The following is a 14,384-nucleotide window of genomic DNA, read 5'->3' as shown; positions in this document are numbered from 1 at the left end:
TCTAAAACCAATTGGTGATAGAGAGATTTTCCCTTAAACTTATATGCATAAATTTGTTTTTCTCATATGTGGGATAACTTCCCAACAGTTCTTACATACAATCAATCATGTTCTCGTCTTGTCTCAATTAGAATTTCGTGAACTCGACGCTTGTATGGTCAAAATACTTAATTCATAATTGAAAATGATTTCACGATAAAGTACCACTTGGATTATCGAGTTCAACTATGTTTTCTTACATTATATGTATCTTTATTTATTTCATCCTAATGTTAAATTGTTTAACCGAGTGGATCATGTTGGTGTAGTGTTAATAAATTATTATGACTGATTATATTTATATTTATATGCACTGTTGTAAACGGCGTCCGTTGCGACGCCCGTTGCGGCGTTTTGGAGACTAAACCGTTTCGACCCCGTCCCGTTTTCTTATAAGCCGGTCAACGGTCAAATGTCAGGTCAAATGCAGGAAAACTTGGGTCAACGCCGGTCAAAAGTCAGAAATTCTGTTAAAATCGGTCATAAGTCGGTCAAATCGATCAAAATTGACTTAGTTTAGTATTCCATTTTGTATTATATTAACGCTGGTAGCAATTATAGATACAAACTTGTCAATGAAGGTTTTTTAACTCTAAAATATGTATAAATGTATATTTATATATATAAAGTCAACATTAGTCAGCATCCGTTTCGACCCCGTCTCGGCCCCATTTTTTCCGTTGCGACGTTTTGAGGTCGCTACCGTTTCGGTCCCGTCTCGCGTCCTTTTCAACGTTGTTTATATGTATGAAAATAACAACTTAATTCAAAAGTGTGTAGGGGTCCATGACCACTCTAAAAGTCTCTCTATTTAATCTCACCATTTTTTCTACACATATCATAAAACTATCTCCTTTAAAGGTAGCTCATGATCACCATCCTTACTTGCTCATAAATCTTACTTTATGTCATTCATAATTCAATATTTTTTCACTTTCTGAAACCTTAACAGGCTCAGCAAGTAACTAAATACAGTATCTTTTTACAAAAATGGGTTTGATTATTATCTTCATGATAACTTTTTTGTCGGCGGTATCATCGATTCATGGTTACTATATAACTCCATGGAACAACGCCCATGCAACCTTTTACGGCGGTGGTGATGCATCAGGAACAATGGGTATGTACATTTTTTTTTCGTTAATTACAAGTTTTTGGATTCTCATTGTATTTGTGATCATGTTAACACTTTTCTCCGCTCATCTTAAAATATGTTGTTATTGAAGTTTAAACCTGTGACCTATTGTAAGTATATTAGGGACTTCGATATTTTGTGATGGTTTGCAAATTTGAAAACTTTTTTTCAAAACTTATCGATCTAGTCTTCTTTTAACTTTCTTTACGACTTGAGAATATACAACTAGTTTACTACACTTGATTTATTTTTGCCATATCAATGAGATGTACATGTTAACATGTCGTCCAATTTTACTAGGTGGAGCTTGTGGATATGGAAACTTGTATAGCCAAGGGTATGGTACAAACACGGCTGCATTGAGTACACCATTGTTTAACAATGGATTGAGTTGTGGAGCATGTTATGAGTTAAGGTGTGTGAATGATCCACAATGGTGTCTTCCTGGAACCATTGTTGTCACTGCCACCAATTTTTGTCCTCCCGGAGGATGGTGTGATAACATTCATTTCGACCTCTCCCAACCCGTTTTTCTTCACATTGCTCAGTACCGAGCAGGTGTTGTTCCCGTTGCCTATCGAAGGTATTTCATCATCGAGTTTATTAATCATGCATATATAACCGTGACAACTTTTGTTAAAAGATTGGGAAAGGGCACCACACGTACAGCATTGCAAGTTTAATACTCCCTATGTCTCAATTTAATAGTTCTGAATTGATTTTTTTCAATAACTTTGACCATAAATAACTTTTTTTGTTGTATAATACTTGATACATGTTATATTAAATGAAAGCACATATAAATTTAATTTATTCATATAAATTTCATCATGTATTATAAAACACTCCATGTTTTTAAAGTAAAAATTAAGAAAAAAAAAAAAACAACTCAGAACTATTAAATTGAAATAATGGAGTATAACCTTTTCAAATATAAACATGATAACTTATGTGCAACATTCCGCTTTTAACAATTAACTATGCATATATTTTTTCAGTCCTTATTTTAGGAATAGGTAATTATAATTATCAACGCATATATACTTTCTTTTTTAGCTTGCAAGACAATCGTTGTCGAGGCTAGTTTTGTGTTTTCACACTCCCCTAAAAGAGTGTCAGCTTAAATTATATCGTTGGGGCTAGTGTCTGTAATTCCTTTTTTTTTTCTAAAGAAAATATATATTACTTCATAATGTTTTAAAACAGCCAAACAAGGGCCAATTTTAGTTTTTCCTTACAATTACAATTTATACAGTATATTTTTTCTACAAAGCATAGATTTGGACTTTTGATATTTTTTTTTTTTATATTTTTTTAACAACTATTTCGACATCGAATACTCTTATTTATTTGATTATTTTTCAGATATGAAATTTTTTTAGGTTAACTAGTAGTCTTAAATAAAGAGCAAGAAGTCAAATTTATTCACCTAATTAACTTTCTTTGGGAGAGAAGTATGTGGTAAGGGGTGACCCGGTAAGTAACTCAAAGTCTTAAAAATCGTCTTGAGCTTAAATTGAATTTCAGACAGGTTTAAAACCCATAAAAATTTGATTTTACCATTTTCATGACGTTCCACACTTTTTTTTGTTTTTTCTTTTTTAACCTACTTATTGGTCGGAGGTACATTCAGAAGCAATCTCTCTATCCATTGAAGAGAGAGAGTGAGGATTTTATCTACTCTTTGGGTATTTCACTCTGGATGAAGGAAATGACTTTTATTTATTCTATTATAGGGGTACGATTGTCTAAATCTTACTTTCTCATACCTCACTTATGTGAGTGGTGTTGTTGTTGTTGTTGTTGTTGTTGTTGTTGTTGTATTACTACTTAATTATATGTTAAAATGTCTTTAAAATCTTTTTATCAATTAAACAGTATTGACTTGATAGGCGATATGGTTTTGAACACTAGTATAATCCTTTCCATGAAACATTCTTAAATGACAATTGACAATTTTTCTCCAAAAAAATAGAATTAAGTCATAAAAATATAATGACCTTATATATTTTTTGGCCTTGTGATTGTAGGGTACCCTGCAGGCGCAGAGGTGGGATAAGGTTCTCTGTAAATGGACACTCGTATTTTAACCTGGTCCTAGTCACAAATGTAGGGGACGCAGGACATGTTAGATCTGTATTTATAAAAGGTTCAAAAACACGTTGGCAACCAATGTCAAGAAACTGGGGTCAAAATTGGCAAAGTAATAGTTACCTGAATGGACAATCGCTGTCATTTAAGGTCACAACTAGTGATGGTAGAAGTGTTGTGTCCTACAATGTGGCTCCCCCAAATTGGTCCTTTGGACAGACCTATACCGGGGGTCAGTTTCGTTAACTCGCTAACCATATTGTAGTACGTGTTAGCGTTAAATGGTACGCACGATGAGTTTATATCTTTTGATTTAATTTTCTCGGATTGAGAATGATGGAATAAAATTAAGTGGAAGATGTTGTGTAGCAAATATGTATACGAGTGATGAGTAAAAATGTTTGTGTTGTAAGTGACTAAGTGTAGCTTTCGATGTATGGAATGGTTTTATATAACATTTGTGTACGATGTAATTGTACAAGCATTAAGCCATTAATATTGTATTGAAATCAATTTATTTTTGCTAAAATAGTTAGCACGTTTAATAATATTTGTACACTCATATTTTTTTTATTTTTTTTGTTCCTTTCGAGTTCCAATCTTCTGAACACGCTGAAATTATAATCCATTTTCATTCGGGATTATCACCAAAATGGCCAATTTTTTGAAATTTCTTGACTGACAACCCTTAAAAAAAAGTTTGACAATTTGCCCTCGCAAGGCGCAAGAGGCCTTGCGTCCTTGCGACCTTGCGTCCTTGCGTCCTTGTTTCCGACTTAAAAAAAAGCTAGGTTAAATAATCACTTTGCGTTCACTGTACACATCATAACCACACACATACGCAAGCTCTCTGGTGCCCACTCGCTCGTCACTCGCAAAATCGTCATCAAGCTTCCTTACATACTCGCAAACACTCACAAATCACTCGCAAAATCTTCATCTTCATCATCACATCTTCATTCTTACTAGATCATCTTCATCCTTCCATCTTCATTGTCGCTAAGCCGCATCCTTAACCCTCCACAATCTTCGAAAGTACAAACGATCGACTACACCACCAACATCATCGAATCACCATCATCGTTCAATATGTCTCAAGAACAGGTTAGTTTTCTTCGATCTATGGTATATTAATCGATCTATGTTAGTTTTCTTCGATCTATGTTCATTATGTCTCAAAAACATGCTTTTTGCACGCCAACCTTTCGATAAAATGTCTCAACGAAATGTGTTTGTATTTTGTTACTTTGTTTATATATTATTGAGATTGTGTACGATACCCAGGACTTTTTGTTAGTTTTGAGTTGTATAACTCGGTTGATATTTAGACGCAAGGTTAACCTTGCGTATTTGCTTATTACTCATATTGTACGCAAGGTTATTTTTGCGTCCTTGCGTACTTCATAAGGTTAACCTTACATATGCACGCAAGGTTAACCTTGCGTCTTGCGTCTTGCGTCTTTGATTTAAGTTTCACGCAAGGTATTCCTTGCGTCCTTGCGTCTCGATTGCATGATGCACGCATGGTTCATCTTGCATCCTTGCGTCGCTTACTATTGGCACGCAAGCTTGATATTGTGTCTTGCATCTATGTGTTTTTTCTGCTGATGTTCTTCTGACTTTTACAGGGCTATGTGGAAGGTAAATTGACCATGAAGAATATGTTGACCGTGATACCTCAGGTCAAGAAATTGTTGACTGAGCAACAAGAAAAATTATTTAGAAGTACATGCTTTGGTCCGTAGTTAGATCTCTCATACACGGGTAATGATCTTTGACTAGTACATGCCATGCTCCAATGGAAAAGTGAGCGTCTGGCAAAATTAGATGCTACTAAGTACCCAGAAGAGCAACAAGATATATGGTTTACTTTTTCTCCAAATTTTATGATTAGATTTGGTCAGCGTGAATTTTGTTTAGTCACCGGATTTTTTAACAATATTCTTCAAGTAATTGATTTTTGTGGAGCAACTGGAAGTTTTAATCGTGTTCTTCAACAAACCAGAGGCAAATACGTAGGTAAGTTATTACTAAATTGAAAAGAACCACCACAACATATATGAATAACAAATGTTTCATTATCACTACAACTCATTATTTAAAAAAGACAAAGTGAAAAAATGGTTGAAAGTTACCTTAATGATGCTTGTAATGACATGATTTATGTGGAAATTAAGTGAAATGAAACTGATAATCTAGAGTTCCAGGTAGTCTGATTATATAGAAATAAAAGGTTATCCGTAAAAGTACAAAAATCTACCAAAATCTTATCCATAAAATCAAGAAAATCTTATCCGGATAAGACGCAAGACGCAAGGCTGTTTTTGCGCTTGGGGCTTAACGCAAGGACGCAAGCACGCAAGGGCGCAAGGCCTCTTGCGAGGGCAAATTGTCAAACTTTTTTTTAAGAGCTATCAGTCAAGAAGTTTCAAAAAAAAATGGGCATTTTGGTGATATTCCCTTTTCATTCGTGTAAGTAAAGAAAGAAATTCAGTAAGCCCAAGTGGGGATGCTCGGCCCACATGTTTTTTACCCAACATGATGGACCAGGTTATTTGGGGGATATATGGGTAAATAGAGTTGTGAATTGCGACGATTTTTTTGGCCTTGCTTGTATATGTTTCCTTTTATTTGGGATGAGTAGTGGCCATTCATAAATAGAAATTTAAATTTTTAGGATCCGATGATATATAATGTTACAATCGATACATATAACTGTTTGTTTGACAAGACCTCACGTTGTTTGTGTATTCGTGCAATTATTTTAGTGGCGATTCCAGAAACGAAACTCAATGGGGTCTTCATCTTTTCAGTACTAATAATATTTAAATATTATTTTATTGTTGTTTACTTTTAAAAAGTATTTTCTACATAAAATTTTCAAAATGATGGAGTCCCGTAACCCACAGGTCAGAGCATAGAGTCGCCCCTGTGTATGTGTTCAAGGAATGTGGTTTGTTGTTGAGTTTTAACCAATACTTGTGTACCTTGTTTTGGGTTTAGATTAATAGTTGCGTCCAATAAATTGTAGGGTCTTGTTAACAGATTGTGGTATGTATCAGATGATCTCATCTGATCTACTTTAATTTAAATATCGCATTTCAAACAAAAATAAAAATAAAGTAAAATAAAATAGCTAATTAACGAATGTTAACATCAAATGTTATACAAGAACATCATCGTACAAACTTTGTTCTTTAGTAGCTTCTCACTTCATAAATAATCATCTTACAAGCTTCATATGTTTAATAATAGGGAGGTGATCCTCACACACCATTTTTTGATCAATCTACACTTTTGTCTCATAAGATCATGTTGGAAAATCGTGTGTACTTTTAAATCAGATTAACGCAGCGGATAGTTAAAATAATAATCAATTATTATTTTATAAACCATTTACAAAATTAAATATTCATATATTTAAATTTAATAAAACATGCACATGATTAACGATCCCAAAGATCCAGTTACACCACTAATAATTGTCAAAATATGTAATTCACAAAGTGAGTAAACGATATACCTTTCTTCAAGAAACTGATTGAAGGAGAGAAACCTTTCTTGAAGAAACTGATTGAAGGAGAGAAACCTACGATCAAAAATATGACCGTCTCTTAGGATAGTCCACAATACACTTCAAACGACCGTCAATGGATGCTAGTCCAAACTCAAATAACTTATTAATATAATCCAATTATATTAATACTTTAATAATACTCCGTATGGTTTTGATCTTTATACCAACAACAATAACAATCAATAATATTGCTTCGTTCGTTTACTTCTCAAAAGGAAAACCAAAAAATAAATATGATGTTTTTGCTTACTGATTGATTTTAGACTAGTATTATTAAGTCCTCATTCTTATGCTATGTGTATCTCTATTTATAAGCAATCATCATCAATCTTTAAGGATAAATTATTGAAGACAAAAATCCATGATTTTGTAGGATTCGATGGATACAGAGTATCCTATTTTAAATCTTGAAAAGATAGTGTGATTTCTTTTATAAAGTCGTATTTCTCAAATACTTTAGGAGTATATTATGTAACTTATAATTAATAATTTCTATCATGTCGCTTTCATGTGAATAGTAAATTAATTAATTTCATTTCATTTACTATTCATATGAATAGTAAATGAATTAATTTCGATTTACTATTTTGTTACTTGAGTAATATATATACATCATATATATATTTTATTTGACGTCTCGATGTATATGTGTGTGACCCCGAAGGCTCAAATGAAGTTGGCCATATAGTTATATGTTGTACCTTGCACATTAATCCTACAGACTCCCACTTGTGCATGACACAACACCAAGTAACTATACAAACAATGGTAAGCGTCTAGCAACACGTCATTGTCCCCAAATTCATGTGAGGGTAGTTTCTCGAAACTGTTTATGGTAAGTTTTAAATGTCATTCGTCCTTTTGTTTCAGATACTTTAGTTAAACTTGAGATATGGATCATCGGTCATTCTCATTTGTTTAACAATTTTGTTTCTCGATCTTAGAACTGAATTAGATCACCAAATTAATTAAGTATCATCTTAATTACATCTGAGTGCGGCCACACAAATATCTTATTCATTCATCGAGGAGCTCAAAAAGTATCTAACTCCAAACATTTTAGAGGAACAAATCCTATATTGCATACACGTGTCTATCACGAGCTTTACATTATACCCAATAATGGCCTTTATAACAGCCTTATTCATGACAACGTTTAACCATATCAAAGTACAATGCTACACTCATCAAGATGGGCGCGCATCTCAAGTTTACAAAGACATAATCACTAAAAGATTCACTACTGACTACGATCCATGTAGTGACATCTCATGGTTGGGTCATTCCAATATTCATCATCAATGAATACATATGAATTTTGGTCTCAACAAGTTAACTATTCGTCATCAATGAATATAACCAAAATTTCACATTAATCTTAATTCATGTTATTCACATAACATAACCGATTATGGAGATTTTGAATAATCAACAATTATTCATGGATTAAACATATTAATATAGAACACAGTGATATAAATAAAAACGATTATACCAACTATATATCAATTCATTAATATAAAACTGCTTAATGTTCCAAAAATATCCAAATACTAAATTACAAATGAAAAAGACCTACAGCATAACGAAGTCCAGTATTACTAGAATGATCATCATGCTTGTTGTGCATCATGGGCTTCATGAACGAGTCAGCCACATTATCATTTGTACGAACTTTTAAGAATATTAATATCATTCCTCTTAATGACTTAATGAATGTAGTCAAACTTTTGAAGAATGTGCCAGATACTTTTATGTACATGTAATTCTTTCAAAAGTATATTAATACTCGAACTATCACAGTACATATTATAGAAGATTAAATGTTGTGTACTACTCTGAGTATAACAACAAACTTTCTTATCCAGACAGCTTTCTGAGCAGCTTCTCAGTCAACAATGTATTCTGCTTTTGGTGTAGATTGTTCAATAGTTCTCTGCCTAGAGCTCTTCCAATCAACTGTCTTGCCCATCATGACAAAGAAACAACGTGACTGGATAGAGAATCATCTTGATTAGTTTGGAAACTAGAATCAGTATAAAACTTAATACTTAACTCTTCTTCCAAACTACCGTAAACCAAGAACATATCATTAGTACTCTGCAAATATTAAAGAATATTTTTAACAACAATCCAATGTACTTCACCTGGATTATGTTGACAATGACTCGTCAAACTCAAAACTAACAAAACATCGAGTATAGTACATATCATGGCATACATAATGGATCATATAGCTCAAGCATATGTGATACATTTCATTTGTCTCATCCCATCTGCTGTGATAGGACTTTTGAGACTTTCTCAAGGTTATGCCCTTTTGCATTGGCAAAGCTCCATGCTTGAAGTTTTGCATGCTAAATCTCTACAAGATAATGTATGTACTTTGATTCAAACCAATAAGCCAATTGGATCTATTATATAGATCCTCATTTCAATAATATAAGTAGCTTCATCAAGATCCTTTATGGAAATACATTTTCCAAGCCAAGACTTGACATCTTGCAAGTTGAAATGTTATTTCTAATAAGTAATATGTCATCAACATATAAGATCAAGAAGACTACTTTGCTCCCACTAGCTCTAATGTAAACTCAGAGTTTATCTTGGTTTTGAGAAAAATTAAACACTTTGATTTTCTTATTAAACTTAAGATTCTAGCTCCTGGATGCTTGCTTTAATCCATAAATGGATTTTAGAAGCTTGCATACTTTATTAGGATGCTTAGAATTCATAAACCCTTCCGGTTGAACCATATATACGTCCTCGCTTAGGTCGCCATTTAGGAAAGCGGTTTTGACATCCATTAGCCATATTTTATTATCATGAAAAGTAACCATGGCAATAAGTATCCTAATTGTTTTAAGGGTCGCGACTGGTGAAAAAATTTCATCATAACCTTTTGTCACCAATCGAGCTTTAAAAGTATTTACATTACCGTCCATATCAGTCTTTGTAACACCCGCGTTTTGGGCCTAGATTAAATGACCATTATACCCTTGGGTATGGTGTAATTAGTGATTTTAATAATTATATGTTTATAATTATTTGGTTGTTTAGTTTAGACCAGTTTGTGATAAGGGTCACAGAACAGGTTCTTTTATTGAATTTGGACTCCGTTAGGGCCTCCTAACGAAGTACGAAAGAATTCAGATAACTGATAAATACCCATGTGTGATGGGGTATTGTGTATTAACTTAAATATGTAAGCTTGAGATCAACCTTTTCTCTCATTTTCTTGAACCTTCCAAATAAACAACCCGTACCTAATTTCTCACTACTTGAAACCCTAATTTAATCTAAGCTAGAATTGGATCAAGAGACTTTAAGGAGTGATTATTATCTTACTTGTGATCATCTAATCAGGTTTGTTTACTTGAATCCATGCTTTGATTGTTAGAAAAATGAGTTTTTGTGTTCTTGAATAAAAGTGTGCTTTTTTAGCTTGAATCTTGTTGAATTGTGTTTGTTAGTTTTAATTGATGTTAGAAATAGGTTGTATATATATTTAGTAACTTCCATGTGCTTAAAATTTGATCAAAAACACTCAAAAATCGAGTTTTGGGCGAAAAATGCTCAAAATCAGCGAAGTAGTTCGAAACCCAGTTGCTACAGTATTTTGCTACAGTACTGAGTTGCTACAGTGTCACTATTTGCTACAGTACCAGAGCTGCTACAGTGTCACTATTTGCTACAGTGCCCGAGTTGCTACAGTGCCACTATTTGCTACATTACCTTTTATGAAATTGAAACGGGCGTAACTTTCAAAACGTAACTCCGTTTTTGATGAATAAACTATCGTTAGAATCGTAATAAAGAATACTTTTCAATGGTGAACTTTTAAGAAACTAGATCAAACTATTTTTGAGTCGGAAAAAGGAGTTTTAGTGTGTATGTCGTGTTTTGCACGCACCTGTATGCCATTATTGAATGGAGTCATGATGTAAACTCATAAAATTATGAATATATGGTGTTATGACCTAGTTTATAGTATGATTTGATTATACTATTGATTGAGATATGTATATTGACTTCGTTGTGTTGTTCTCAGGTGATAAGAACAAGGAAGAAGCTCAGAAGTAAGATAACTGAGCTGTAGCTGGTAATCGGTGAGTGGGATTATCTCTGAGTGTAGTATAGAGTAGCAAGTTGTGCTACTATGTTATACTGTTTTAGTTTCTATGCTTAGTAGATATGTTGTAATAATGATCATTGTAGAGTTGTCATGCTAGCCGTAGAGACAGTTGTTCGTAGTGGTAGTTGCTTAACAGTTGTGTGCACAAGTTGTAGTTCCCTGTTGGAACCTATTGTTGTTAGGTTCAGCTCAGAGAGGTCAACCTTGTTGTGGTTGGGTCCAGTTGGCTACTGTTTGTTGAGTATAGTACTGAATGACGCATCACCTGCGTGTGGATTTACTATACTGTAGATTCAGTAGTAAGGACTTTCGGTAGACGCTAGACTGATCAGCTAGTGGTCGTGTGCTCGTACAAGCCGCCGAGTCTCTAGTTGGAGCATAGTTGCTAGTTGATTGTTGCCAGTTGATAGTTGCTAGTTATTAGTTGTCAGTTGCCTGTTATGGATTGTTGTAGTTGCTGTAGTTGTACAAGTTGGTACTGTATGCTAGATCTGTTAGATGATTCCATTCACTTAGCCTCGTGCTAACCCCCCTCACCTCCTCCCTTGCAGGTTTTGGATATTAGTGCTGGTAGGGACGGGCGTCGGGTTGATGATATGTTTGACAAGACGAACTCTGATGTCTTAACTTTTATAAATATGTAACTAGTTATTTAACGTAACACCGGTGGTTTGTAATAAGTAACTAGCTAATGATTTGTGATAATTATGTTTGTAATTAACTAAGGGTATTTATGTGAATTAAGACTTCCGCTGTGATTTAAAAAAAAAATCAGGGTGTTACAACTTGGTATCAGAGCATAGGTTTGGCCGCATGTACGTTGTGTTGAATGTCATGTTCCCAAACCTTGTGTTGTGTCAAACATATCTGAGGGGACGGGTTAAGTGAATGTAGGGATTACATGCGTTAGTTGATAGGTACTAACCTGTTTCCACTAAGAGTTTGTGTGAGATGTTGTGGTAGTGCATATATGGCAGATAATACAGGAAACGCAACTGGTCCATCAGCCCCTGGAACATTCAGAGCTCCAGATGAAGACGGGTACGTGTCAGAAGAGGATCCACAGGAACAAATAATAGATTTGCAAAGTAAGTTAAAGGAAGCACATGATCGAATAAGGGAATTAGAACAACGTCAAGTAACCGTGAATCCAAGTGGCAGTGTATCAAATCAAATGATTAGTGGGTATCCGGTGCAGTCAAATGTTTATCAGCAAACTGGAAGTGCTTACCAACAACAGCAATGGTTACCACCTCAGTATCAGTTTTATCAACAGTATCAGGTGCCACCTCAGTTTAATCAACAGTTCCTAAATCAGATGTGGGGTACTTATCAGATGCCGACGTTTCAACAACAGAAGAAATGTACGTTTAAACAGTTTCTGAATTGTAATCCACCAGAGTACTCAGGAAGTTCTAACCCAACGGTAACCCTTAACTGGTTAAGAGAGATAGAAAAGGCTTTTGAGGCTTGTCAGTGCGAACCAGAATTAAAGGTTATTTATGCTAGTCGTATGTTGAAAAATAGGGCTATGGTTTGGTGGGATACGGTTACTTCTAGTATCCCAAAAGAGCAAGTGAGCATGATTACTTGGGAACAATTTTATAGTAAAGTTTGCGAACAGTATTGCTCAGCCTATGATCTCAATCGAATTAAGACAGAATTTTTGGAAATGAAAATGACGCCTCGAATGACGATAGATGAGGTGATTGAGCAGTATATGGATAAATTAAGGTTCGTTCATCAGTGGGTTCTAGATGAACAGTCCAGAATTCAACATTTTGTTAATATAATTTTACCAGAGTATAGAACAATGGTTAGGATGGCGACGACGTTATCGCAAGCGTTTGTTATGGCCAAGATGGTGGAAGATGATGTCAGAGCAGCAAGAAACAGAATGGAAGATTATGTTATGCCACAACAAGATCAGGTGATGAGTCATTCAGACTCTAGGTCAAAGAAGTCTGTTAAGTTGAAACGGACTAGCGGGTCAGAACAGAGTGGGTCAGCATCAAGTCAGAATTCTTGGTGTTATAGTTGTAGATCATTCACAGTGGTCTTTGTTCAGATTCAAACAAAAGATGTTTGAGATGTGGTATTATGGGACACGCGATTCGGATGTGTTCGTTCCAAGAGGATGTATGTTGGAGATGTCATCAAGTGGGGCATAGGTCAGCTCAGTGTCCGTATGTAAGAGGATCAGGTTCTGAGGCGGGGCCAGGAGCGTCGTCGGGATCAGTAGGTGGATTTTCTGGTTCTCCAGTTGGGCAGAAAAGAAAGAATCCACCTACGGCAACAGCAAGAGCTTATCAGATGGTTGCAGATGCAGATGTTGAATATGATGTGAATACAGGTATGCTTCAAAATCCTCGTATTGTTTAGTTATATACATGTATATGATTGGGTGTATATATATGTGTGGTAGATTAGTAGATCTTGATAGTAGTATAAGATTTATTTTATTGTATTATGTTGTTTATGTTTGGTTGTGACCTTGTGTGCTTTATGGGGGTAAGGGTGACCCTTAGGTTGAATTTTTGGGATTGAAGACCGTGACTTGGATAGAGATGTGTTTGGTATCTTTATGAAGTGGACTTTTGGACGACAGGAAGTTGTTGGATAGTGACATAAGTATGAATGATATGTCGGTAGTGGACCTTATTGACCAGATATTTCATATGCTTGTTGGATATGTAGTGATGTTGGTAGACTATATTTGAACATTCGATGGATAATGTTTAAATAATTGTGATTTGACAGATGGTGTGATTGATTAGTCATAAAGTAGTTAAATTAATTACCGATGCTTATTGAGGAGATTGATTGGACATAAGTTAGTGAATGAGACAAGTAGAATTTTTCCGTTTTGAGCAACTCAGAATGAAGGTATGATTTAGGATAATATGCTTGTGTCCGGCCAACATAAGTATATTGTGATAGATCATACGGAATTTCTGGGAAGCTGAAGGAAAATTAGGTGGCCTGTGCTATATTGGATTGTGATGTGACTGGATATGAGACGAATAATCTGTGAAGTTCTGTTGACTTACGAGACAATTTTGTGGACATAGGTATAGACTTTAGCATGATGACTAATTCTATTGCCTAAGCTTTGGATAATTGGGAAAAGTGGACTGTATAAAGAGTTGAATTGGATGACAGATCGTGAAATTTATGATACGGAATGGCGAAGAAACACGAATTTGACTCTGATTATTTGACTTGATCGTGTAATTTGTGGGCTTAAGTGGAATAACGGACGTTGATCGACGAAGATTGTGACAAGTTATTTGGTATCGGGAGTGTATTGACATCAGGAATCTCATTTCCCTATGCAATTGTGGTGGATATTGTCGGTATCGGGGATAAGATCGATAAAGTTAACCGTGTGTTTTGGCGGTGCGAGT

At 34.8% G+C, this 14,384-nt stretch overlaps 1 protein-coding gene across 1 annotated transcript; it reads left to right on the top strand.

Annotated features, from left to right (window-relative positions):
- Positions 1 to 910: 910 nt before the first annotated feature.
- Positions 911 to 3,704, top strand: LOC139866270 (expansin-A1-like). Its single transcript, XM_071854456.1, has 3 exons — positions 911 to 1,159; positions 1,475 to 1,757; positions 3,205 to 3,704. The coding sequence occupies exons 1-3, from the start codon at positions 1,030 to 1,032 to the stop codon at positions 3,509 to 3,511; spliced, it is 720 nt and encodes a 239-aa protein (XP_071710557.1). The 5' UTR covers positions 911 to 1,029; the 3' UTR covers positions 3,512 to 3,704.
- The last annotated feature ends 10,680 nt before the right edge of the window (positions 3,705 to 14,384 follow it).

Source organism: Rutidosis leptorrhynchoides, chromosome 9 (assembly GCF_046630445.1).
Source record: "Rutidosis leptorrhynchoides isolate AG116_Rl617_1_P2 chromosome 9, CSIRO_AGI_Rlap_v1, whole genome shotgun sequence".
Taxonomy (NCBI): Eukaryota; Viridiplantae; Streptophyta; class Magnoliopsida; order Asterales; family Asteraceae; genus Rutidosis; species Rutidosis leptorrhynchoides.
This window is presented reverse-complemented; position numbering and strand designations above follow the sequence as displayed.

Coding starts and splice junctions, on each gene's coding strand:
- LOC139866270 (XM_071854456.1), top strand. CDS start 1,030: ATGGGTTTGATTATTATCTTCATGATAACTTTTTTGTCGGCGGTATCA. Junction 1,160..1,474: donor TGATGCATCAGGAACAATGG/GTATGTACATTT, acceptor CAATTTTACTAG/GTGGAGCTTGTGGATATGGA. Junction 1,758..3,204: donor GTTCCCGTTGCCTATCGAAG/GTATTTCATCAT, acceptor TTGTGATTGTAG/GGTACCCTGCAGGCGCAGAG.